This window comes from Monodon monoceros, unplaced genomic scaffold (genome assembly GCF_005190385.1).
Source record: "Monodon monoceros isolate NGI ecotype Baffin Bay Population unplaced genomic scaffold, NGI_Narwhal_1 Super_Scaffold_20, whole genome shotgun sequence".
Lineage (NCBI taxonomy): Eukaryota > Metazoa > Chordata > Mammalia > Artiodactyla > Monodontidae > Monodon > Monodon monoceros.
The window spans coordinates 72256798-72278533 of record NW_021703777.1 but is presented as its reverse complement, the minus strand read 5'-3'; the positions used below and the strand labels follow the sequence as shown (position 1 = coordinate 72278533).

At 43.7% G+C, this 21736-nt stretch overlaps 1 protein-coding gene across 25 annotated transcripts in view; it reads right to left on the bottom strand.

The window, feature by feature from the left end:
• Positions 1-21736, bottom strand: part of APBB2 (amyloid beta precursor protein binding family B member 2) — a 374271-nt gene that overhangs the window by 98831 nt on the left and 253704 nt on the right. For 15 of the 25 annotated variants that reach the window (XM_029235015.1, XM_029235014.1, XM_029235019.1 and 12 more), the window contains 4 exons: positions 17487-17695; positions 9057-9119; positions 8589-8674; positions 8434-8494 (listed from right to left, as the gene is read on the bottom strand). In XM_029235015.1, the coding sequence (XP_029090848.1) occupies positions 8434-8494; positions 8589-8674; positions 9057-9119; positions 17487-17695 (419 nt within the window). The remainder of the gene's footprint in view (positions 1-8433; positions 8495-8588; positions 8675-9056; positions 9120-17486; positions 17696-21736) is intronic. The other 10 variants (XM_029235034.1, XM_029235032.1, XM_029235031.1 and 7 more) reach the window with 3 other exon arrangements.

Genomic DNA, 21736 nt, shown 5'->3' with positions numbered 1-21736 from the left:
ATGGGGTGCCATCTCCTGAAACAGCCTTGTCTCACCTGGTGGCTTCAGGAAGCTTCCTGCTTCTTGGAAGCCAGACACCATGTAAGAAGTACACCTGCCTACCCAGAGACCACCACTGTGAGAACTCCAAGCCACATGGAGAGGCCCTGGAGGATGAGATGCCACATGAAGAGAGACAGTGGCCAAGGAACACTGAGCCACCGAGCACGTGAGTGAAGAAACCATCTTGGAAGTGGATTCTCCAGCCCCACCTGCCCCCAGATGCCCCCATGTGGATCAAAAAGGAACTGCGCCACTGAGCCCTTCCCAAATTCCTGAACCCACAAAATTTATTTCAGGAGCAAAATCAATTGTTGTTTTAAGCTACCAAGTTTGGGCATAGTTTGTAACATGCGTACACATTAACAGATGACAGAAACAATGTTATCTGCAGTATTGGACAAATATGGGTGGGCCTCATCTTAATAGATCTGTTCCTAAAAGCATTTGCTGAAAATGAACACAAAATTACATATAAAATTATTTTTTAATCTTGAGCACTTACATTTACATTTTGGGAGAGAATCACTAAGTCCCTCTGCAATGCAAGTATACTCATTAGTTTAGGCATCATCTCCTTCTGGAAAACCATATGCCACCCCTTACTCCCAGCCAGGATAGACGTCCCCAGCTCAGCATCCATGACAATGACAGCTCAGCACTTAGCACAATGCACTGAATTTCCCTGTTTGTTGTCTGCCCCATGAAGGCAGGGGACATATCCGTTCCTCCTTGTAAGAGAAGAGTCATAACGTCTAATGCATAAAGTATGATAGAGGTGGTTCTAAGCACTTGACATAGATCTTATGTTTATATCAATTCACTTAATGTTTACTATAGCCTTGTGGGATAGGTACTATTATTATGCCCACTCTCTAGATGAGGAAACTGAGGTACAGAGAGGCTAAGTAACTTGCCCAAGGTCACCCAGCTAAGTAAGTAGCAGAGGCTGGCTTTGAATCAAGGCAGTCGGGGCCCAGAGTCCATGCTCTTAGCCACTGTAACACACAGCTTTCCTTTAACATTAAGCATTCAATAAATGTTTTTGACTCAATTAATGAATCAACAACAGAAATCAAACCCAAACTTCTCATACAGATCAGGATTTCTGAAAGAAAAAAACCCGTGCCACATGAACAAAAATCAATTCTAAGAACTACATGCAAACATAAAAATCCCACACAAATGCTAAGTACTGATAACGAATTTGCTACACAGACCAGAAATAAATCTGAATGAGAAAAGATACCCCCTACCCCTTCCTGTTTTATGTATTAGCACTAATCTAGTCAGTAGCCACTAATATAATTATTTCAGGAAAATCTATGCGAATAGGAACCAAGGGAGGGCACGGATAAATAAAGCTTACAGATGAATATTAGAATCTCGTGTTCATTCACCGTTCACTTCAGGACGTTCCTCTGTCAAACCTACTGACCAACTGATGTGTATCACCTCTTTCTCTTTTCTCTCCATCTGGGGCAGGTTATAACAAAAGAGGACAGAGACAGGCAAAGCTTTCATGAAAACCAGTGCCTGGGAAAGACATCCCGGAGCAGCTGGGAACTGGCTGCAAGTGGCCATGACAGAACTGGGAGGTACTGTGTAGGAAGACTGTAGAGGATGCACAGAAATGACACCTTATTTATCTGGTTTCAAACTTTTTACTGTTGCTGCTTGACGCGTTGTGTATAGGCCGGCAGCATAAGCAGCGCCCGAGAGCTTAGCAGAATTGCAGTACCTTGTCTGGCCCCAGAACAACTGAATCTGGATCTGTCAATATGGGCATTGGAAAGTCTGAAGGCACTGCCAAGGACTGGACCATCTGGGAGCGCCGGAAAGGAAGGGGGAGTCTGCCCTCAAGCAATGACTCTCCAGTCCCCCCCCCCCCCACCTCTGACATCCCTGCTACCTCCACCTCAGACACCCAGGCAGCCAGCGACCATAAAGCTTAGGGAAACGATCCCTGGGAGTGGGTGGGCACGACGCTCCCTTAGACCTTGGAGTCAAATACAACTAGGTTTGAGTCCCAGTTCCACCAGTTACTGGCTGTGTGATAAAATGAATTATTTACCCTGTTCAAAGCACCAGTTTCTTATCTGTAATATGGAGGAAACAACCACGGTGCCTTGCGTTTGCAGGAAAATTGCATGTAGGTGCCTAGCATAGTGCAGGGCACGGGCAGAGCGTGTGTTCAGAAAAGGGAGCCAGCTCCCTCTCTCCAGCCCTGGGCTCAAACTACTCTTTCTTTCCTTCTCCAGATCTGGAGATAGACCAGACTGAACTATTTAATCTCCAGACGCCATAGATCAGGACTGCTCACTTCATTTCAGATCTGAAAATTTCTCAGAACCAGAAGTGACTTCTGAGATGATAACACATTCATCTTACAGCCGAGGAAGCGGAAACCCAGAGAATTTAATGCTTGGGAAAAAATAATCCTCCTTACCCAGTTCCCTTGTTGTGGATACCGAAGAACAGTGTTCTGAAAGCAGTTCTAATTACTTCTCCTCACAAATATCCTGAAAATGATTTGTTACACACTCTTGACTCCTGATCAGAGGCCCAGGAGACCCACCTTTGAATGCCATCTCCACCACTAATTGTGGGACCCTAGGAAAGTTATGCACACAAATTTTCTGGGATTCACTTTTTCACCTGTAAAGGAGGACCATTCGATCACCTTTAATGTCACTTCTAGCTTTAAGCAATTCAATGATTTCAAATGAAATGCTTATTTCTTTAGGGACGTAATTTTAATACTGTCCACAAGATGGCAGAACACTTCCTTTACAGAAGTCTGAGCATAGCGAACACAAAGGAGAGGAAAGCACTCTAAGGTATTCGTACATATTTTTCAAAGCATTCAGTTTTCTACAATTTAATTAAAACTGGCTTTTATTTTAGGGTTAATCATTCTAGTCAAGCATTTGGCCAGCAATAAGCCACATGCCATGAGAAAAGGAACGTTTTAAAGGGCTAAATTAGGGTTCTAAGGTAGTAGGATGAGCCCAGGGGGCAGAGTGCAGAATCGTGGGGATTCAGAAGTGCAAGTTACCTGGCCGCTCAGACATGACTAGAAATTGCCTTCTTGACAAATGAGGCACAAGAGGCAACTATCTACAAAAAGCTTGTACACGCAGACATTTAAAAACATTTCACATGGAGAAGTGACGCAAAATAGAGAGAGAAAAAAATAATTAGAAAAAAATCTTTAAGATTACAATAACAAAGTTTTGAATTTAAAAATGCAGAGGGACTAAACACCACGTACTGTCCTGAGTTAGATCCTGGAACTGAAAAAGGACCTAGAAGAACGACTGGTAAAATCAGAATAAAGTGTTTAGTTAATAGTTTCGTATCCCTATTCATTTTTAGGTTTGACAAGTGTACTATGGTTATGTAAGATAGGACCTTGGGGGAAGCTGGGTGATGGGTATACAGGAACTCTCTGTACTATCTTTGTCACTTTTCTGTAAATCCAAAATTATTGCAAAATAAAATTTTTATTTAAAAAATGCATAGAAAAATAAGGGCAAAAGACAGCCAAGAAAGGACAGAAACACGGAGTTTCATAATAAACATAGGGTTTTGTACCTACCAAAACAAATGTCCTATGTTGATGATAATTTAAGAGGGGGAAATTTTAAAGTAGGAGGTAGTAGCTCACATGCAATAAAATAACGTAAATAAGTAAAAATGACAAAGCCTAAAGAATAATGGGCAGTGGATAAAGGTGTCTTCTAGGGTATTACAGATGGAATTATATGCCGCCGTAGCCTTTTCTGAAAAGCAGTTTTGCAATAAATGACAGAAGCCATAAGTTCATAGCCTTTGACACGGTAATATCGTTTTAGCAACCTGTACCAAAGCAATGATTTAAAAGAAAAAAAGCTACCTATTTTTATGAAGTTGTAGCTCTGCCCTGTAGTACTGGAAATTGTTCCTATGGCCACTGGGTGCCTAGACAGATTATGGTGCTATTAATTAAATGGAATATTATAATGGAATTAAGAACGATAAATCTGAGAATTGTGGAAAGGAATACGTGAAGTAGTTTTTTAAGAGCTCAGTACATGCAATGTAGTATCCTAGATTAGGTCCTGAAAAGGATATTAGTGGAAAAAATGGGAAAATGTGAATGAATAAAGCCTATTTTAGTTAATAATACGGTATCAATATTAATTTTTTAGTTTGGATAATTGTCCGCGATTATGAAGATGTTACTATTAGGGGAATGTATATGGGAACTCAATATCTTTGTGACTTTTCTGTAAATCTATAATTATTTTAAAATAAAAGTTAAAGAGCTCAGAATTATATACAAACTCATGCACATACTGCAATCAACTAAAAAAATATTTACTGTATATAAAGTTAGGTACGCTCATAAAACACTGTCAGAGTTATAAAAATACTCTGCCTTTGCAGGAGTGGGGTGGCATGGGGGGAAGAGTTCATTTATGTTGCTACTTAGATGTTTCACTGAACAACTGATTATCAAGATGCTCTGACTCAGAGTGGCTGGGGAGAGTTCTGAAGGATTCATATCCTGATAGTCTAAAAATGACTTTTATTTTTCCAGCATCTAAGTTTCATTGAGGGAGTAAGGAAGACATTTTCTATAATAATCTTTTTAGTAATCATTCCTCGGGGACTATATTTAGAATTCCATCATACATGAAATTAAATATTTTTGTTTCCTAAAGAAAGGATACCTTCTGCTTCTTTGCGGGGCACTCAGTTCCTGAGTCCTTCGCAAATTGAAAGAATGGAAAGGGTTAACTAAAGATACCCTTTAGATATCTTTAGATCTATCGAAAGCTTGAACATCTGGGAACCTAGATCTTGTCACTTCTGCCTGCTTCGGTGCCCCAGGCAGCATTAAACAGGCGAGGAGTGACTAAGGGGGGCAGATGGGAGAGGCCAGAGGGTGGTGGCGATGGGGAATACCTCCAAAGTGGCCTCATCAAAGTCAGCTCTAAACCAATGGACTTGTTCCAAATTTGTAAAAAACAATTTCGTTTAGTACTGTTGGAAACAGCATTGAAGGATCACCTTAGCCTTCCCTGCAGGGTTTCCCTTGATCCACTTCCATCAGGAGGTGGAGAGACTTGCCTCCAGAGAAGGACAGCGAGACTCAATTTCCCCAAAGGGACGCCATCTGTGTCGGGTATCTCAAGTGGGCAGCTCGGCCAATCGCCAGACACACAGATGAGCTCCACTCCAGCCCCCGCTTCCTCCTGTTCTGGCCCAACTTTTATCATAAGCCTGGTTGAACTTACACCACTGAGGGATGGTCTGAAAAAACCTGCAGCCCATCCATTCCACTTCTAGAGTCCAGGGTTCATCTCTGCCTCAAGTCAGACCGGGAAGCTGGTCCACGCTGTCATAATCCTCCACCAATTTACTTGAAATGGGTTTGTCCTTTGCTTCCAATGAGCAAAATCCAAACTTCTATGTGTCTTTACATAAATTTGGAGTATTGTTGAGCACACTGATCACATTGATCGATGGTGGCCCCTGAATGAAGCTCCAAGGGAGACCTTTCTTTGGACAGTCTAGTGAGCATGGGCTCTGGAGCCAAATGGCCTGGATTCAAATCCTGACTCTACTAGTTAAGTAGCTGTGCAACCTTCTATGCCTCATTTTCCTCACCTGCAATAATGACAGTCAGCCCCTTGAATTTCTGTGAGGGTGAGAGTCAACAGCAATGAAGTCTTTAGGACTAAGCCGGGCAAAAAGTTAGCACTCAATAAATATTCATTATTACAATTATTTTATAACAGAGCACTAGAAAAACCATTATATTCCATAAGGAACTGAGATGCTTTTACCTCATGCACAGTGTGATTCATAGAAAGCAGGGTTCTGAGACCCTTTTCCCCTCCCAACAGACTTAGGGTCCTCAAGAGTGACAGTGACTTTCTATAGCACGGGGCACCTTCAGAATCTAGGGTGGGATGGGGGCAGTTAGAAGCACGTGTAGTTTGCAGAGGTTTTTTCAAGATTCTGAGATGCCCTTACAGGAATTCATGCCATTTACCATAAGAGTCCTCAGTATAAATAATCACCTGGAGGTACAAAAATGGACCCAAAGGTCAATTTTCTTAACTATGCCAAGTCCTATGCTCTGAAAAAAAGTCCTATGCTTTTTCCTTCTCCCCAGTCTGATCTGTCCTAACTCCATGTACTGTCCCAGTACAGACAGATGCACTGATTCTTCCCTTATGTTTTCTGTGGCTTGTAAGTGCTTTCATAAGTCTCCTCAGATCTTTTATAGAACAAAGAAGGATAAAAAATAAATAATACAATACACATGCTCTTTTGTTTAGAACTAAGTACAACTTTAGTTACTTCTAAGGAAGCTGAGCCTCCTTATTAACATAAACAAATTCCTAATAGGTGCTAGAATAGACACGTTGGGAATAGAACAGTGGTAGATCAAGAATTCAGTAAGCAATACAACTGAGGGGGAAAAAGAGAAAGCACCCTCTTAGGTAATAGCTCAATTACCTCCAATTCCTGCTACCCATTCAATCTCCATTCCATGCATCACCCTTCTGGCCCACTCTTGTCAATTTCACACTCAGCTTTACAGACATCACTGGCCCAGCCCTTCTGGGTGGAGAAAAATATTGCTGCTGCTTGCCCTTCCTCCTCCAGTCTTTGCTGATAGCCCTTATAAAACACTTGGTAGCAAAGCAAATTATTCACAGCCTGCCTTCCTGTTTTACTAGGTCCCTTCCCTTCCTTGCCATAAGATTTATCTTTAAAGGCCAGGGAGTCAGAGGCCAACCAAGAACTTGTTCAGAGCACCGCTGGCTCTGGAGCAGCCTTAACCTGATCAGGCTGTGCTTAGAAGGAAGTTGAGCAAACTAGGAGCAACGGAGAGGCCCTGGGATTCTTACAGAACCAATGGCAATGTGGCAGCTTCCGGCCAGGGAGCCAAGGTTTTGAACCTGCACGGTGTTCCCCACTTAACTACTCCTACAGGAACCTATCTGCTGTTTTATTCGTAGACAGATATCTACTTTGGGATTCAGAAAAATATCTAGGTTCAGCTACATAATTTGCAAATGAAAATGAAATATGCAAAATGAAAACACATGGCCCCATGTTCAAAAAGCAGGGGGGGAAAAGCTGTAAAAAGTATTAAGACATGAAGCTTTATCCTTTCTTCTGCATTCTCTTTCTCAACTCCTAACGGTGTTTTTTGCTTGTCATTTAATGTCACCCTCTCTCGGGCACGGGGATACTTACAGGGTGAGTGCAGACCATCACAGGCTGCCCACCGCTACAGACCATCAGCTGCTAGGCTGATGCACCACGTCCTGGCCAGGGGTGGGGAAACTGAGCCAAGAATCCCCCTTTCCCGTGGACTCACCACCCCAGCCCACAGCAAATGGATGACCCTCTGTTTGCAACACCTGTGCCGGGACACGCTAGGTACCTGGATTGGGAGTGGGCGGGGCCTCACTGAGTCACCCGCGAACTCACTGTTGTGCTGCCCGCCTGAGCTGGGCAGGCCACTACTTTGTCCCCTCCTGGGACACCATGGAGTTTGTGTACCTGGCATCAACTCTCCCCAGGCTCACACCTAGCCCCCTACAGGGGTGGAAGGCAACAGTAACTGCTGGGTGGGGGGCAGGGATGGGGAGGGTGGCAGGGCCTGAGGTGCCAAGCAGCAGGGGAATGGGCAGCTGAGAAACACTGCGCAGGTAGGGAGGTGGCAGGATTGTGCGTAAGCCAAGGCTCCAACCCCCCGGGGCACACTCCGTTGCCCCACTGCACTTCATCTACAGAGCACAGAGTCAAAGATAAAAGTATGCAGAACATCAAGAGAGCAACTGCACAGAAAAACACGGGGCCCTGATTCTCCGCTCAGGGCCCCGTGCAACTGTACTGGTCGCATACCCGTCAGCTGGTCCTGCTGGTTCCCCACCATGAAACAGGCCTGTGTTTAGGACAGGAATGAGGAGGAACTTTCGCTTTGCACAGGTGCGAGGCTGCCCTGGAGGAGGTGGGTGTGAGGGGTCTGTGGCACCTGTTCACCGCCCCTCCCATGGCACTGCAAGGCAGAGCCTGGCTTATCTTCAAAGGCTTCTGAAGCCCACCTGTTCGAACGATAATTTTAACTTATTGCGATTCACAAAGAACTGAGGTAGTGAGATACAAGCAGAGTCGTGATGATTACAGAAATCCTCCCAAACCTAACTTGGCCGAGGGGTTTACTTTAATTGTTGGGGAGATTAGGAAAGAGAGAGGACTGAGGACTAATTCCTTATTAAGTGGCTCTGGGTTGATGGTTTGTAAAAAACTGGGCCGTTATCCAAAGTCATTATTTTGATGCAAGAATATTAACCTGGTCGCTGAAAGCACTTTCTTACAAACCTTAGCTTCTGGGTCACTGTTGATACTACAAGAATCATCATCGTCAGCATGTGGGGCATTTCTAGAAAGAAAAACAGAAAACTGGACTTAGAACTTGATTGCAATCTCTAGCTGCACAAAGCCACTCATTACGGCAGGTGCTCTGAACGCCCTACCTGAGTTTCAAGGATGCATAGCGCAGTGTGGCTCCTTCAAACTCTTTTAAACTGGGGTCCGGGTTGACTGTGGCTGCATGCAAATCCTAGAGGAAGAGAGATCCCTGTTAATGTAGAAAGGGGAATGACCCATTACATGGCCTCAAATATCAAAGGGGAGAGAAGTCCTCCCAGCACGAGGCAGAGAGTGTATGTGAGCTTAGGCAGAAAAAGGCATGCATGGGCTGCTGATGCTGGTTTGGTGCAAGTGCCGCTTCTTACAAGACAACAGGAACCTGGGGCAATCAGCCTGAAGTCATTCACAATGGGAGACATCAAAAAAGGCGACACGTGTGAGTCCCACAGCCCTAGCCAGAAGCCCCATCACTCCGTCCCTGCAGAATGCATGATATTCACAAAGAAGATGCAGCCACAGCCATGCAAAAAGGACAAAATATTAAATGAGCTAAAATCTGACAATATACTTGCCTTCCAAATGTCACTATTAATCTTTCCCCCATTCAGAACAGCAAAATCACTCCATGGCTGTTTCTAGACATATAATTATTCACAAGGAAAAAGCACATTGATTTAAAAAAAAGAAAGAAAGAAAGAAAAAATAATAAAGGATAGAAAAGGAAAGGAAAAAAAAAAAGAAAACACACACACACACACACACACACACACACAAGACACTGTTGTTAGCATTGATATTCACAGGATGGGTTAGGGAACAAATTCACTCTAACGGCGCATGTGAGCTCGCTCTCCCTTGATCTAGATCAACACCTGAGGCCTAGGGCAGGAGGAAAGAGAGGGCGCTTTAATTACTTACCAAAACAAATGGCTGAACGTTATTACCACACAGTGAAGTTATCGATGCTTTCTAAATGTGGTCTTAAAAGCACACACTATGTATCAAAGTATTAAATGCCCAGCGTACCTAATTTCACAGGCACCTTTTTCTCTCCTATTAACCAAACAGAACTGTTTTCTTGAGGTGGAGGTGGAATTAGGGATGATGCTTGTCAATGTGCTGGATGGAAACGGGAATGTCCATGGCTAAGGGCATAAAAAAGCTGGGGGCCAAATTATTTTCACTTAAAAGAAAAAAAAGGCAATGATGGAGGGCAAAGGACCCAGCCTGACCTCATCTTGCTGAGATTTAATCTAATAAAAAATAGCTCTAGACAATCTAATGTAAATTCCTCTTGTTCATAAAAAACTCTACTTCCTTGCCACCCAAGCCTCTTCACAAATTAATATTCGATCACGAAATGCTTTTCTAAACATAGTTATAGAACAAAGTGCAAAGCCTTGCCTTGCTGGGCAACCTCTGACGATAGACCTTCGAATCTAAACAACTCCTTCCTTTACTCACCTCGGACAACAACGGAAACATTTATTTTCTTTCTACTATATTGACTGAATATTCAAATATTTTTCACGTGACATTTGGGGAAATAAATGATACTAACAAGACACCCATAAAGTTCATCCTTATGAACTTGTTCCACTTGTCAGGAAAATCTCTTTTCTTGAATAATAAATCAATAAGAGAAACTTTTCCACTAAGTAACTTTACAACTAAAGTTCTTTGAAAATGAGACGGTAGTACTGACCCATAACTTCTGCACACAATACAATTTTTAAAGCCACTCAAAGCAAGAAGCAGTGAAGATCAAATGTCCCAGGTGTTGAAAAATGCATTTATTTGGCTCTGAAGGGCTCTCTGAGGGCATGGTCATTGCAAATCTGGATCCATTATCACTTCTACGCAGTTGGTGTCATTGTTGCTTTCTTTGCTGGACTAGGCACCCAACCTGCAGTTTTTCAAACTAAAACAGACCTTGGACCACTGTTGTTTATTTATTTTTTTAAAATAATCTCTTTTACTGAGCACAGAGCAGGAATGCTGTCCAGCCCCTCACCTCTTTCCTCACTCCATCCCCAAAAGCAGTGTTCAGCTTTTACTGAGGAGAAAATATTACAGGAAAATCTTAACCTGTCAGCTGTGGTGACCTATGAACCCCCTGAAATGGATGTGGGGTTTTGTGCAAGTGCATTTTATCCCCAACTTTTCTGTTCTCAGAAGGGCCAGTGACCGAAAAATGTTCAGAGTTACCATCATAGGGGGATTAATAAACACTCATGATAAGGACTGGAAATATCAAGTACAAAATAAGATTTTAAGCTAAAATTTCTTTTTAAAAAAGAAAACAAGCCTATTTGGTCCCAAATTGTCATCATCATTTACACGTGAGCATTATTTGGTTTTCATTTAGGTTGAACTTTGAAAATGTAACCAGATGGTGAATTAGGAAGATTCAAGATGATTGTGCTCTTGTGAAGACATTTTTAAAAAGGCATGTGTGTCTGACGAAGGGAACCTGATATCAGAAATTATACCCAAAAGACACTGTGTTAGGACTACAAAGAGTGAAAGAAGAGCACTTTTTAAAACAAGTATTCAGAAAAGGCTTTGGCATTTTATCAAACACTTCTCTATACGTGTGTGTTTAAATTTTTTTATGTATTTACTCTCTGGATGTAGGAGTCCCTGTAAAGTAAAAGTTGAGTATAGTTCTGAGACTGCATGGATCTAGCTCTCATGCTACAGAGACATGAGTCAGCTGGCAAACTTCCAACAATCACCTTTTACAGATTTAAATAAACAAAGGCCCTATACAGTGATTTTGCAAAACCTTAAAATAACATGAGTATTCCTGAAGAAACCCTTTAGCACAAAACTCAAGCAAATAAAAATGGAAACTAACATTACATGCTATGAACAGGCCAAAGGCCTTTTTTCCTTCCCATGTTTAAAATTTTCATTGACATCGAAGATGAGAAACTTTCTCCTCCATTTAAGTGACTATTTTTTTTAAAAGTCAAGGGCAATGAAGGACAAAAACCGTTTGTCCTAAATGTTAAGAACGATATATTCTATTCATCTATTATTATTTTTTAAATAAGAAGAGAGAATACAACATTTTAGCTAATAATTTAAAGAAAAAAGACACCAACACAGATGCTTGGGTTGTACAGAGAGTCTGCAGTCTGGGTGATGGGAGTGAGAGATGAAAGAAGAGACAAAGAGAAAGACAATAAAAGAGGAAAAGGCAGGCGAGCAACATGCCCCAGGGAAGACAGACACAAAGAGAGGTAAAGGAGAGTAGAGGACGAACAGGGACCATCTTCCATGGGTAACAACCTCCAATCGGTCATCTCTCAGGCAATGCAGCTAAAGCCTTGCACAGCTGAGAGATGGTGGCATCAGAGTTATGGCTGGGGACACACCCTCCTGGTGCTTGTCTTGACCTTGGCCAGGCTGCAGCACCCCTTATCCTGATTACGGTGATGACATTCAGGTTCTCGAGAGCCCTGGAGCCCTAGCTCCTCAGAGACAGTGGGGACTGACCCAGCGCCTGGAGCACGGCACCTGCCATGACCCTTCATGACCTTTCAGCATGGCACCCTCATGACCTACTAGGGGAATCAATCTGACTGTATAACCTTGACTACTGAGAGTTTTCTTCTTCCATATTTTTCTTCTGGGATCTTAGAAGACTTCCCACCAGCGTGTGGACACAGTGAGGTCAAGAACATGAGCCCTTAGCCCAGGGGCTGGCTGCCTGAAAGTGCCCAGGAATAGCAGTGTCCTTATCTCTACTAAGGCATTTGCAAGAATAAAAAGTTTGAGAGCCTAGGGACTACAAAGGGTTATGAGTTATGGTTCGTAATCCTCTTTTGTCAAGACTTGAGCCTTGGTATGTGTAGCCTTGATGATAAACGGCAGAGTACCTGGAATTCTGGAATTCCAAGGAATAGGCCAGTCAATGTTAATAAGCACTGTATCCATATATGTGTGTATATTTTTTCCTTCTTTTAAAACTGCTTTCCGTGTTTTGCTGGATGCAACACTATCAAATGAACAGTTATGGTTTATCATGCAAATAAAATCCAGAGAAGTTAAAAAAAAAGAATCTAACTGGAAGACAAACTGACAAATGCTTGTGCAATTAAATTAGTCTCTGTCAGCAGTAGCACTATTTAGAAACTAGAGGAGAATCAGGAGACCTGGGTCTCTAGTGCTGGCTCTGCCGCTACAGCAAGTCAACTAAGAGCTCCCTCCGCTACAAAGCTGGTCTATTCCTTCATTCAGCAAACATTTAATGAACATTGACACGTACCAGGCACTGTGCCAAGTGCCGAGGATACAAGACGAGGGGGGCAGGTCCCGACACCCCCCAAAAGGGAGGCGGACGTGCCTCAAGTAAGAATACTATAAAGAGACACAATGGAATAAAGGTTAAAGGGCTTTCAAAGCAGACGGGTGAGAACAATCCTTCCCAGGAGATGCTAGGGGGAAGCCAAAGAATTGAAGGGGAAGTGACATATAAATAAAAACAGGGAGACTGGATTTGCTAGAAGACCAGCTCTTATACTCACTCAGAATTTCCTGCAACGCTTATGATAAAGGCAGATTCTCAGGCCCTGCCCCAGAGGACATCCTAGCCACCATCCTTGGCTCCCAGGCTGAGAAATACTGCCGTAGCATTCACTAAGCCCTTCTCAAAGGTTCTTGCCAGCTCTAAAATGTCATGATTACTTGATCAGGTCAAGAATTTCAGTAAAATGATGACAGACTGGCCCCTTTATGTTGTCATCTTATTTCGAAATGTATGTGAAAATCCGTAGGTTCTAATACAATACATGGGTTTTGCCCCTCCTGGGGAGTTAGCTGCTCAGGCCCCTCCCAGACTCCAGAGGCAATGCAGCAAGAACAGAGTGAACTGTGATTAAGAAGAGATCACGGTCCTGAGAAACAATTCGACCTTCCCTTGCTCCAGACCCACTTGGTCCTCCATACTCTTATCCTTAAGGAACTCGGAAACACCTTCTGCTGGAAGGATTCTAAGTAAGGCTTGCTTATGGGCCAATAGTTATTCATTACAATATTTTGTGTAGCTCCCTCTTCTCTCTAAAATTCAACATCTAAGTAACCTGGAACAAACTGATGGACTGGGGGGAGATCATCTTTGGGCCAAATTTCAGCAGCAAATGCTTCCCGGCCAGTTTATAAACTTTCAAAAAATACTGCGGGCGTATGCAGAGGGAACATTATGTGCTGCGCCTAACACTTCCCTGGTGAACTTTGGAATGTGAAATGTAAAATTTTCAAACTGTAAGGAAGCCTTCCGTCCTAAACTTTTGTGAAGCTGAGTCAACAGATTTGGCACTTACTTTTTTTTTTTTTTTTTTAAGCCAGCTCAGGAAAAATCTGTGTAAAATATGAGTTTCTAACGCAACATATTACAAGTTTCTTCTCGCCCTTAACATTTTGCTTTCTCTCATGTTTCCAAATTAGTCAAAATAGATTCTATTTAGGGACCAAAGAAATGGCGTCAAAGATATAATCATTTCTCTTCAACTGGTATTAGCACCTGAGACAATGTTATCAAGAGAAGTCATCTTCTAGAAGGTGCTGCATATGTCACCGCCCTCCCCTGGAGTGAGATGAAGCCATTCAAGGCTCTCCAAGCCTCCATACACACATAGTGAAACCTGGGGTAGGGGCAGGGGCAGGGGCCAGCAGACCTCCATTCAGGCGTGACTCCACTAGGTATTAGGTGTGTGATCCTGGGCAAGCTCCCTCACCTCTCTGTGTGCGTTGTCAAATGTAAGAAGGTAATGACAACTGTCGTACAGATGCGTAGGGTTTTATGAGGAGTAAGGAGACAAGGCATGAAGCTGGTGCTCTAAACACTCGATTACCCTTAGTGCTTCTGCTTTAATATCCGTGTCAGCACCTGCCAGACCTGGGAACGTAGCAGTCTGTGTCTTCCCCCACCTCTCCCCTTCCTCTCCTCTCTACCTATCTGCTCATCCTTTTGCCCCTAGGATTTTAATGTATTGCCTTTTAAATCTGCTTGGTTCTTTGACTTAGTGGATGGCCTGATGTTCAGGGGAAAAAATGTACATGAAGCAAACAACCGAAAGGTTGATCCAAAGAACATCTATCCCATTGGTCTATTTAAAGTGCTGGGGGACTTCCTTGGTGGCTCAGCGGTTAAGAATCCGCCTGGCAGTGCAGGGGACACGGGTTCGATCCCTGGTCCAGAAAGATCTCACATGCCACAGAGCAACTAAGCCTGTGCACCACAACTACTGGGCCTGCGCTCAAGAGCCCACGAGTCACAACTACTGAAGCCCATGTGCCTAGAGCCCGTGCTCCGTAACAAGAGAAGCCACCGCAATGGGATGCCCGGGCAATGCCACGAAGAGTAGACCCTGCTCGCCGCAACTAGAGAAAGCCCACACACAGCAATGAAGACCCAACGCAGCCAAAAATAAATAAATAGAATTAATAAAGAAAAATAAAGAGCTGGAAATGGGTCTCTCTCTGAAACTTCAAAAAACTACACATTTGTTACCATGTTTCTTGGAGGGATAAGGCTTTGTCCAACACGATGGCAACAGAAGAGAGGAACAGAACCATCCTGCCACCCTGACGCCACCTGCCTGGTTACTCAACTTGCTGAGCCTCGGTTACCTCTTCTCTTAAATGGTAAACATAATAGCTGTCATCTCTGCTGCGTGAAGAGTCTTGAAGGGGACAAATGAAGTGATGTTTATGAAAATACCCTGAAAGCCACAAAAAGTCATGAAGAGCAGCTGGGAGGCTGACCAGTTGGGATGTGATGGAAACACTGAACTCCAGGAGAGCAAGTGAGGCCAGGCGGTCATAGGACACAGTCGGAGCCTGGGAAGGGGGGCTAGGCAGTGTGCGGGAGGGGGGTGGAAGCAGGCATGGACGGGGCAGAGCAGGCAACAGTGGGCATCAGAAGGTGGCTCAGGGATGAGAAGAGGACTCTGCTTCCCAATAATTATCCCCAGGGCCAGCAGCCCACCTGTGCTGCGTTCTTCCTAAGACTTTTCACAGAAAACATGAAAGTGAAAGTCTACCATATTAATCAAAGAAGTAAAAATCCGAGCCACATAAACCTCGGGATGCCCTCCTTGGGCTGCACCCCACCCACGCCTCGGCCTCAGGAGGTGGGCTCCGAGACAAACTTCATTTCTTCCACATACAGAGGACAAGAGATTCATTGAACAGAAATGGTATCTCAAAGTTAGTCTGATCTCCTCACCTCTGGACCAAGAGAAAGCCGGTAGGCTGAGATCTCAGAGCCAGGGAAGCCAAGTGAGAAGAACTCTGACCTGTAATTCAAGGAGGATTCGGGAACCCTGCGTTCTAGAGCCAGCGTGGCTGCTGGTCACTGGCCTCTCTGTGCCTCGGTTTCCCTGTCTGTAATGGACAGATACTGGTGCCATTGCCCCCTTCCCAACCGGGTATTCTCTGGTTGCAGGGCACTCCCTGGGGGTGAAGATGGTAAAGGGTTACAATAAGGGGGATGGAGCCCTGGAATGGAGAAAGATTCTAACAGAGATGCCGAGAGCCAAGCAGTACAGGTGAAGAAGAAAGAGGGGCTTCTGTGCCTCAGTGAGAGCCCAGGGGCGTCCTGGCCCGCTCAGCCCCTGGGAGGCCACTCTGCAGTCCAGGGAGAAATGCCAAGAGGTAACTGGGCCGGAATGGAAGAGGGCTCCACTTCATGCTGAGCTCCACGAGGAGCAGCCTGTCTTGGTTCATCTTTATCCCCCAGCACACCTCACATAAGGTGAATAAATCGACTGAATGGGATGTGCCCTGAGAGGAGGAATATTATGCTAATAAAAAGTTATCAAAATCACCCAGTGATAAGCAACAAAATCCTAAGTGATTCAGTGGAACTGAAGCACATATCTGATCATCAGGGCCAAGTACCAACAAACCAAGGCCCTGGTCTATCAACGGGGCCTATAGCTCGCCTCAACCCATCACTTGAAAGATGGAGAATCTGAGGCCCAGGTGGGGTGAGATGACGAAGCCCAGTAAAAGCAGGAATGTGGCTGGAATGTAGGTCTTCCTGCCTCCCAGAGAAGAGCAAGTAAATAATGGAAGATGTTGTTTACTTTCAAAGACAGGAAGGGTGATAATAGCGGCAAATATGTAGAGAAACTTTGGGGTAAGAGACGCAGTTCAAATTCCTTCCATGTCCTCAAAGTAAAAGAAAATGAGTTGTTTAAAGAGCAGAAGACTGTGATCAAAAAAAGGCAGAAGTGCCCGTGTGTTAGGAATGAAACTTCTTTTCTCCAGCAAAGCCATTACATAACTCTAACCTTTTCCCACTGTTAATTCTCTTGAATATTTAGTTATCAGGATTCACTGCAGGGATTTTTGTATTAGTAAATACCACGATGGAATTTTTTAATGCCTCAGTTCTTTGTTTAAACATCAGATTTCATCCTCAGGGACAGAACAAATTTATACTGCTAATTACTTCTAAAACAATGTCACTTCTGCTAAATAAACAGATCCTCTTTTTTTTTTTTTTTATTAGAAATTAAGCATTTAAGGGCTCTCAAGGGTTATTCCTGCAGACATTCTCTCCATGCAGTCAAATGAGCCCAAGGATATTAATAAGATATGCAGTAATTACAACACATCTGGCCAAGAGACATTCTTCTGTGTGTAAATATTTTATGGAACCAGCACCATGCAACAGCACCTACAGAGTAAATTACTGCCTCAGTGAGCCCCAGGGAATCTTAACCACTTCTCATTAATCAGCCTCTCTTACTTTCTGTACCTGAAATGGTGTTTCAAGAGACCAAAAGCCATTAAAAAAATGAAAACATCCCTGAAAGATGGTATTAACACTATTCACTAAGAGGAAGCATTTCGGTTTCAAATGCAACATGCATGAAAATCAAAAGCTTACCTTGATGACCTGTTGGGGCAGAAGCAATGAGTCTAAGGAGAAATCACAAGTTACATCCACTCTACTAGGCCATCAAAAAGACACTCCATTTTACCTCGTTCTCTGGGGTGGGAGATGGCGTTACAGAACTAAGGGACCCTTTCCTAGAACCCTGGAGATCTGCTGGGATGGAGACAGGGCGTTCCCACTGAGTCGTCCCGGTTGGTATGTGCCAATAATAGGTCCCAGCGATGTCACTGATTCTTTTCCAGCCAGGTGGCAAATCTGGATCAGTCTGAAAGGAGTGATCACTCCATATATCTGCTGGAAAATGGAAAAAAAGAGAGGGTTGTATTCAAAGAGGAAACAATTACAGTCTTCCAATTTTACTACCAACAGTCAGGAGAATTCCACAGACAGATGTGTCCATAGCCCAAATGAGAACTGAAGCCATCCTATGGACATTCCCCCCTAAAGAGGGGGAATACGGAAAGAAACATGGAAAGAACTGGAAGGTTGACACTTGAGAACATGGATATAAAGGACCCATTATCAAGTCATCTTACAGCTCCAAGGACCCTATGAACTAACAGGCTAAAGCTCCATTAGTCAGAATCAACTACCCAAGCAAAATTTGCAAGGTTACACACAAAACTTACTGTATCCCTTTGTACATTTGTAAGATTTACTGTTTGGGATCATATATCATTCCCAGCGATGAGTACAACTCTAATGTTCTTTAACTGCTTTCTGGATGAGTTACTGGATTTATGAGTACTGGATTTATACCTTTCATTTGCTTTAACAACTCCTCCCATTTGATTGTAAACATCTACAAAGTAGCCATGTCTTTCGTAATACTCTAGAATTCTAAACTGCACACAGAAGATTCCCAAGGAGGGCAGACTGAAAAAGCCTTGGAATTCGAAAAGGAACCAGACTGACTCTAAAAACCGGCCAGTAATGTAAATGCATGAAGGAGGATAGGTGTGGGATACAACAGAGAATGGTGAGGATGGTGGCAAACTGGTAAGCATGTGCAAAGTCCAAAGGCATTTAAATTCAAAAAATAATTTTTTAAGAACTGTATGTGTGTGTAGGGGGGAAATAAAATACACCTACTGGGCAATTTCAGTCATCCCTGGCTTATATCAATATTTTATTAATTTACTGGATAACTATTTGTTTTTTAAAAATCTCATTTTTGGCCTTCTTTGAGTTGAGTATGAGATGGATTAAAGTGCTAGAGAAGAGAGGAGAGACATAAGGAAGCAGAGTAAGGAATCCATAGAGAGGGAGGCATAATAGAGGAATCGCAGGCGGCTATTATCAACATACATAGGTAGAAAAACTTAATAAACTTGTGCTCTAAATCTGGGGATCACTTCATTCTAAGGATGAGGCCCTTTTCTGTGTGGTCATTCACAAGAGGCTGGAGCCTTTTCTTTTTCTTTTTTTTTTTTTTTTGCGGTACGCAGGCCTCTCACTGTTGTGGCCTCTCCCGTTGCGGAGCACAGGCTCCGGACGCGCAGGCTCAGCGGCCATGGCTCACGGGCCCAGCTGCTCCGCGGCATGTGGGATCTTCCCGGACCGGGGCACGAACCCGTGTCCCCTGCAGCGGCAGGCGGACTCTCAACCACTGCGCCACCAGGGAAACCCGGGGCTGGAGCCTTTACAGCAATTTAAATGAGAAAGTGTGTGGGTCTTGCTCTCAACAAATGTCACTGCATCCTGTGGGCTGGCGTCACTGAGGCTGCTACAGCCGCAAGAAGAAAAAAAGAAACCAAACAAAGAAGTTGATTAAGGCTATGGGCACAGATGTGCATTCATGCGGTTGGTTAGCATCCCAGCATTCACTTTTCTCATTTAAATCTGCCAGAGGCAAAACTGCCACTTGTCTCAAATTATGATGGAAATTTCCCCTCCCCCTACAGGAAATTAAGCACGATTAAATAATTTCAAGTTACCCAAATCTTTCAGAAACAACTCGAAACAAACATGTGCATACACTCCTCTGTCCTGTCTCCGTTTTAGGGGGTGAGACGGTTGTTTCTACTGTTATTTTGTTTTAAATATTTCAACTGGGATGGGAAAGGTAAAATACACAGGTCTTGGTATTAAGTTGGGGAAAACCCTACCAAGGGTGTTCCCTTGTCCAATTCTAGCAGCTCAGACAACAAGCTCGAGATGGAAACTGAAAGGACCTAAAGAGGATGCTAGTTACCGTTTCTGTTGTTTTTGAGGTCTGAGGGCTGAATTTACACATGTATTCCCGTTGTCTCCACAGCTGGGACATTAGCATATACAAAGAATAGCCACATAACGCTATGAGAATATAAAATCACATCAGGCCCAGGGCAGAGACCAAGGTCAGCAGTCTTCAGGTGTGGCTTTCCAGAGTGGTTGAGAGGGGCCTTGGGCTGCATGGCAGAAAGTGGTCTGTTCTGTTTCAACCAGACCCATTCACTTATATTTGGTTTATATTTTGAATTTCTGGTGAGATTTTGTTGGAATAAAAATGACAAGGGGGGTTATTCTGTTGCTAAAAATTGGTGATGATCAGATGATGACGATGAAGGAAGTGAGGTGGGCACATCTACAATATTATCAGCAGTTCAGAATCATTTATAGAATCCCTTCCGCATCACCCTACCCTGGTTGTAAGGAATGTAAGCCCCGTGAGGGCAAGCAGATACTATCTCTGTCATATTCACCATCATATTTCCAACACCTAGCATGGCAGGTGTTCAATTACTATGAGCTGGATGAATGGAGGATAGATGGTGGATGGATGGGTAGACAGAAGGGTAGACAGAAGAAAGGAAGATAAGAAGGAAGAATGCACAAAGGAGGAGGGAGAAATAAGTGAATGAAGTCCTGAATGATGGGAATTGAACTTGGCGCTTAGCAAAGAAGAATTCTGAAGAAATCCGTTCTGTGTAATTTCATAAAACAGAGCAACTTCACAAGGCTCGGGAATACTGGCTTCTAGTTAAGAGCACGTCTACTTCCCTTGAAGGCATGTGTGAATGTTGTTATGGACAAAAAGAAATACAATATGATAAACCGGAAAGAGTCCTGGGCTGGAGTTGAGATTTTGTTTCATTTTTTTATTGATAGGTTCCACAGGAACAGCAAGAAATATGCCTTCTGAGGTACCTCAGTGCCATTACACTTCATTTTGTTTAATCTTCAAAGCCCCAATGTGCTTTGTTTTCCTACATAGAACTATGTACACATTTAAATAAGTACCCTGGACCTTATTCAACAGGTCAGTGGTTTTCAAATGTTATCAAATGGGGGAGGAGGACAGTGGTGCAGGTAGGTGGAACTCCAGGCCTGTCCAGAGTCTTTTGACTGTTGCAGCAACATTTTTACCTGTTTTAAATATTGGTCTTGTATGCATGATTTTCCTTGAAAACAGGGATTAGTTGAATGCTCACATCAATCCCACCAGAAGGTAAGAGTGGGAATAATAGCCAGCCAAGACAAGAAGCTGGGCCTTTCAGGGCTTAAACCCAAGTTCTCTTAATGCTGCCATGAGGTTCTCAGCAGCCAGTAACAACTGGGCTGTTACTAACAGTAAAAGTAACGGGGATGCTGATGTGGGCTGTGGGCTGAAATACCCAGCTGCTTTATTGCTTCTTTATTGCAGGAGCTCGTGGAGTGTCCACTGCTGCCCTATGAAGGACACACTATGGTTATCCCATTTCTAAGGCTCGGAGAGGACGGCAGTTTGGTTTAAAGCCAATGTCCCCATGTAGAAATGGATGTTACTTTTTCAGAGATCTGAGAAAAATCAGTTGTGGTCAGCTTGGGGGAATTTAGAAGGTGTATAAACGGGGCGGGGGCAGTGGGGGGACACATAAGAAAGGACACAATGTCTTCAAGTCTGAAGCTATTGAGACCGGCCAGCTGACCTGACCAAGGTTACAGAGTTGGTGAATGAGGGCACCAAGACTTGCCCTGGAGACTAGGTACATCCATGCAAGGACACTTCCAATATAGGCATTGCGTAGGGTCCTCCCTTCCGTGTCTCCCTCCCTAATTCTGCATCCAGTAAACCCAGGCAGCCACTTCAGCGGGTCCATGGATCTGCAGCCTCTCCCACTGGAAACCTGAGGATCATATTCCACACCCAGGCACACAGCAGAGACTGAGATCCCACCTATTTCTCCCTCCTCCCTTCCCTACAGGATCTCACAGCTAAGAAGCTTTACGGTCTCCTGTCATGTCGTCACGGCATCACTGCATCTTGCTGAAGGCGCCTTCAAGGAGAAGAGGGAAGCGGGACACGGTTCAGTGGTAAGAGCAGAAAGCTATAGGTATCCTTTCTAAGTGGCTCTGTGGCCCACGTTGTCATTT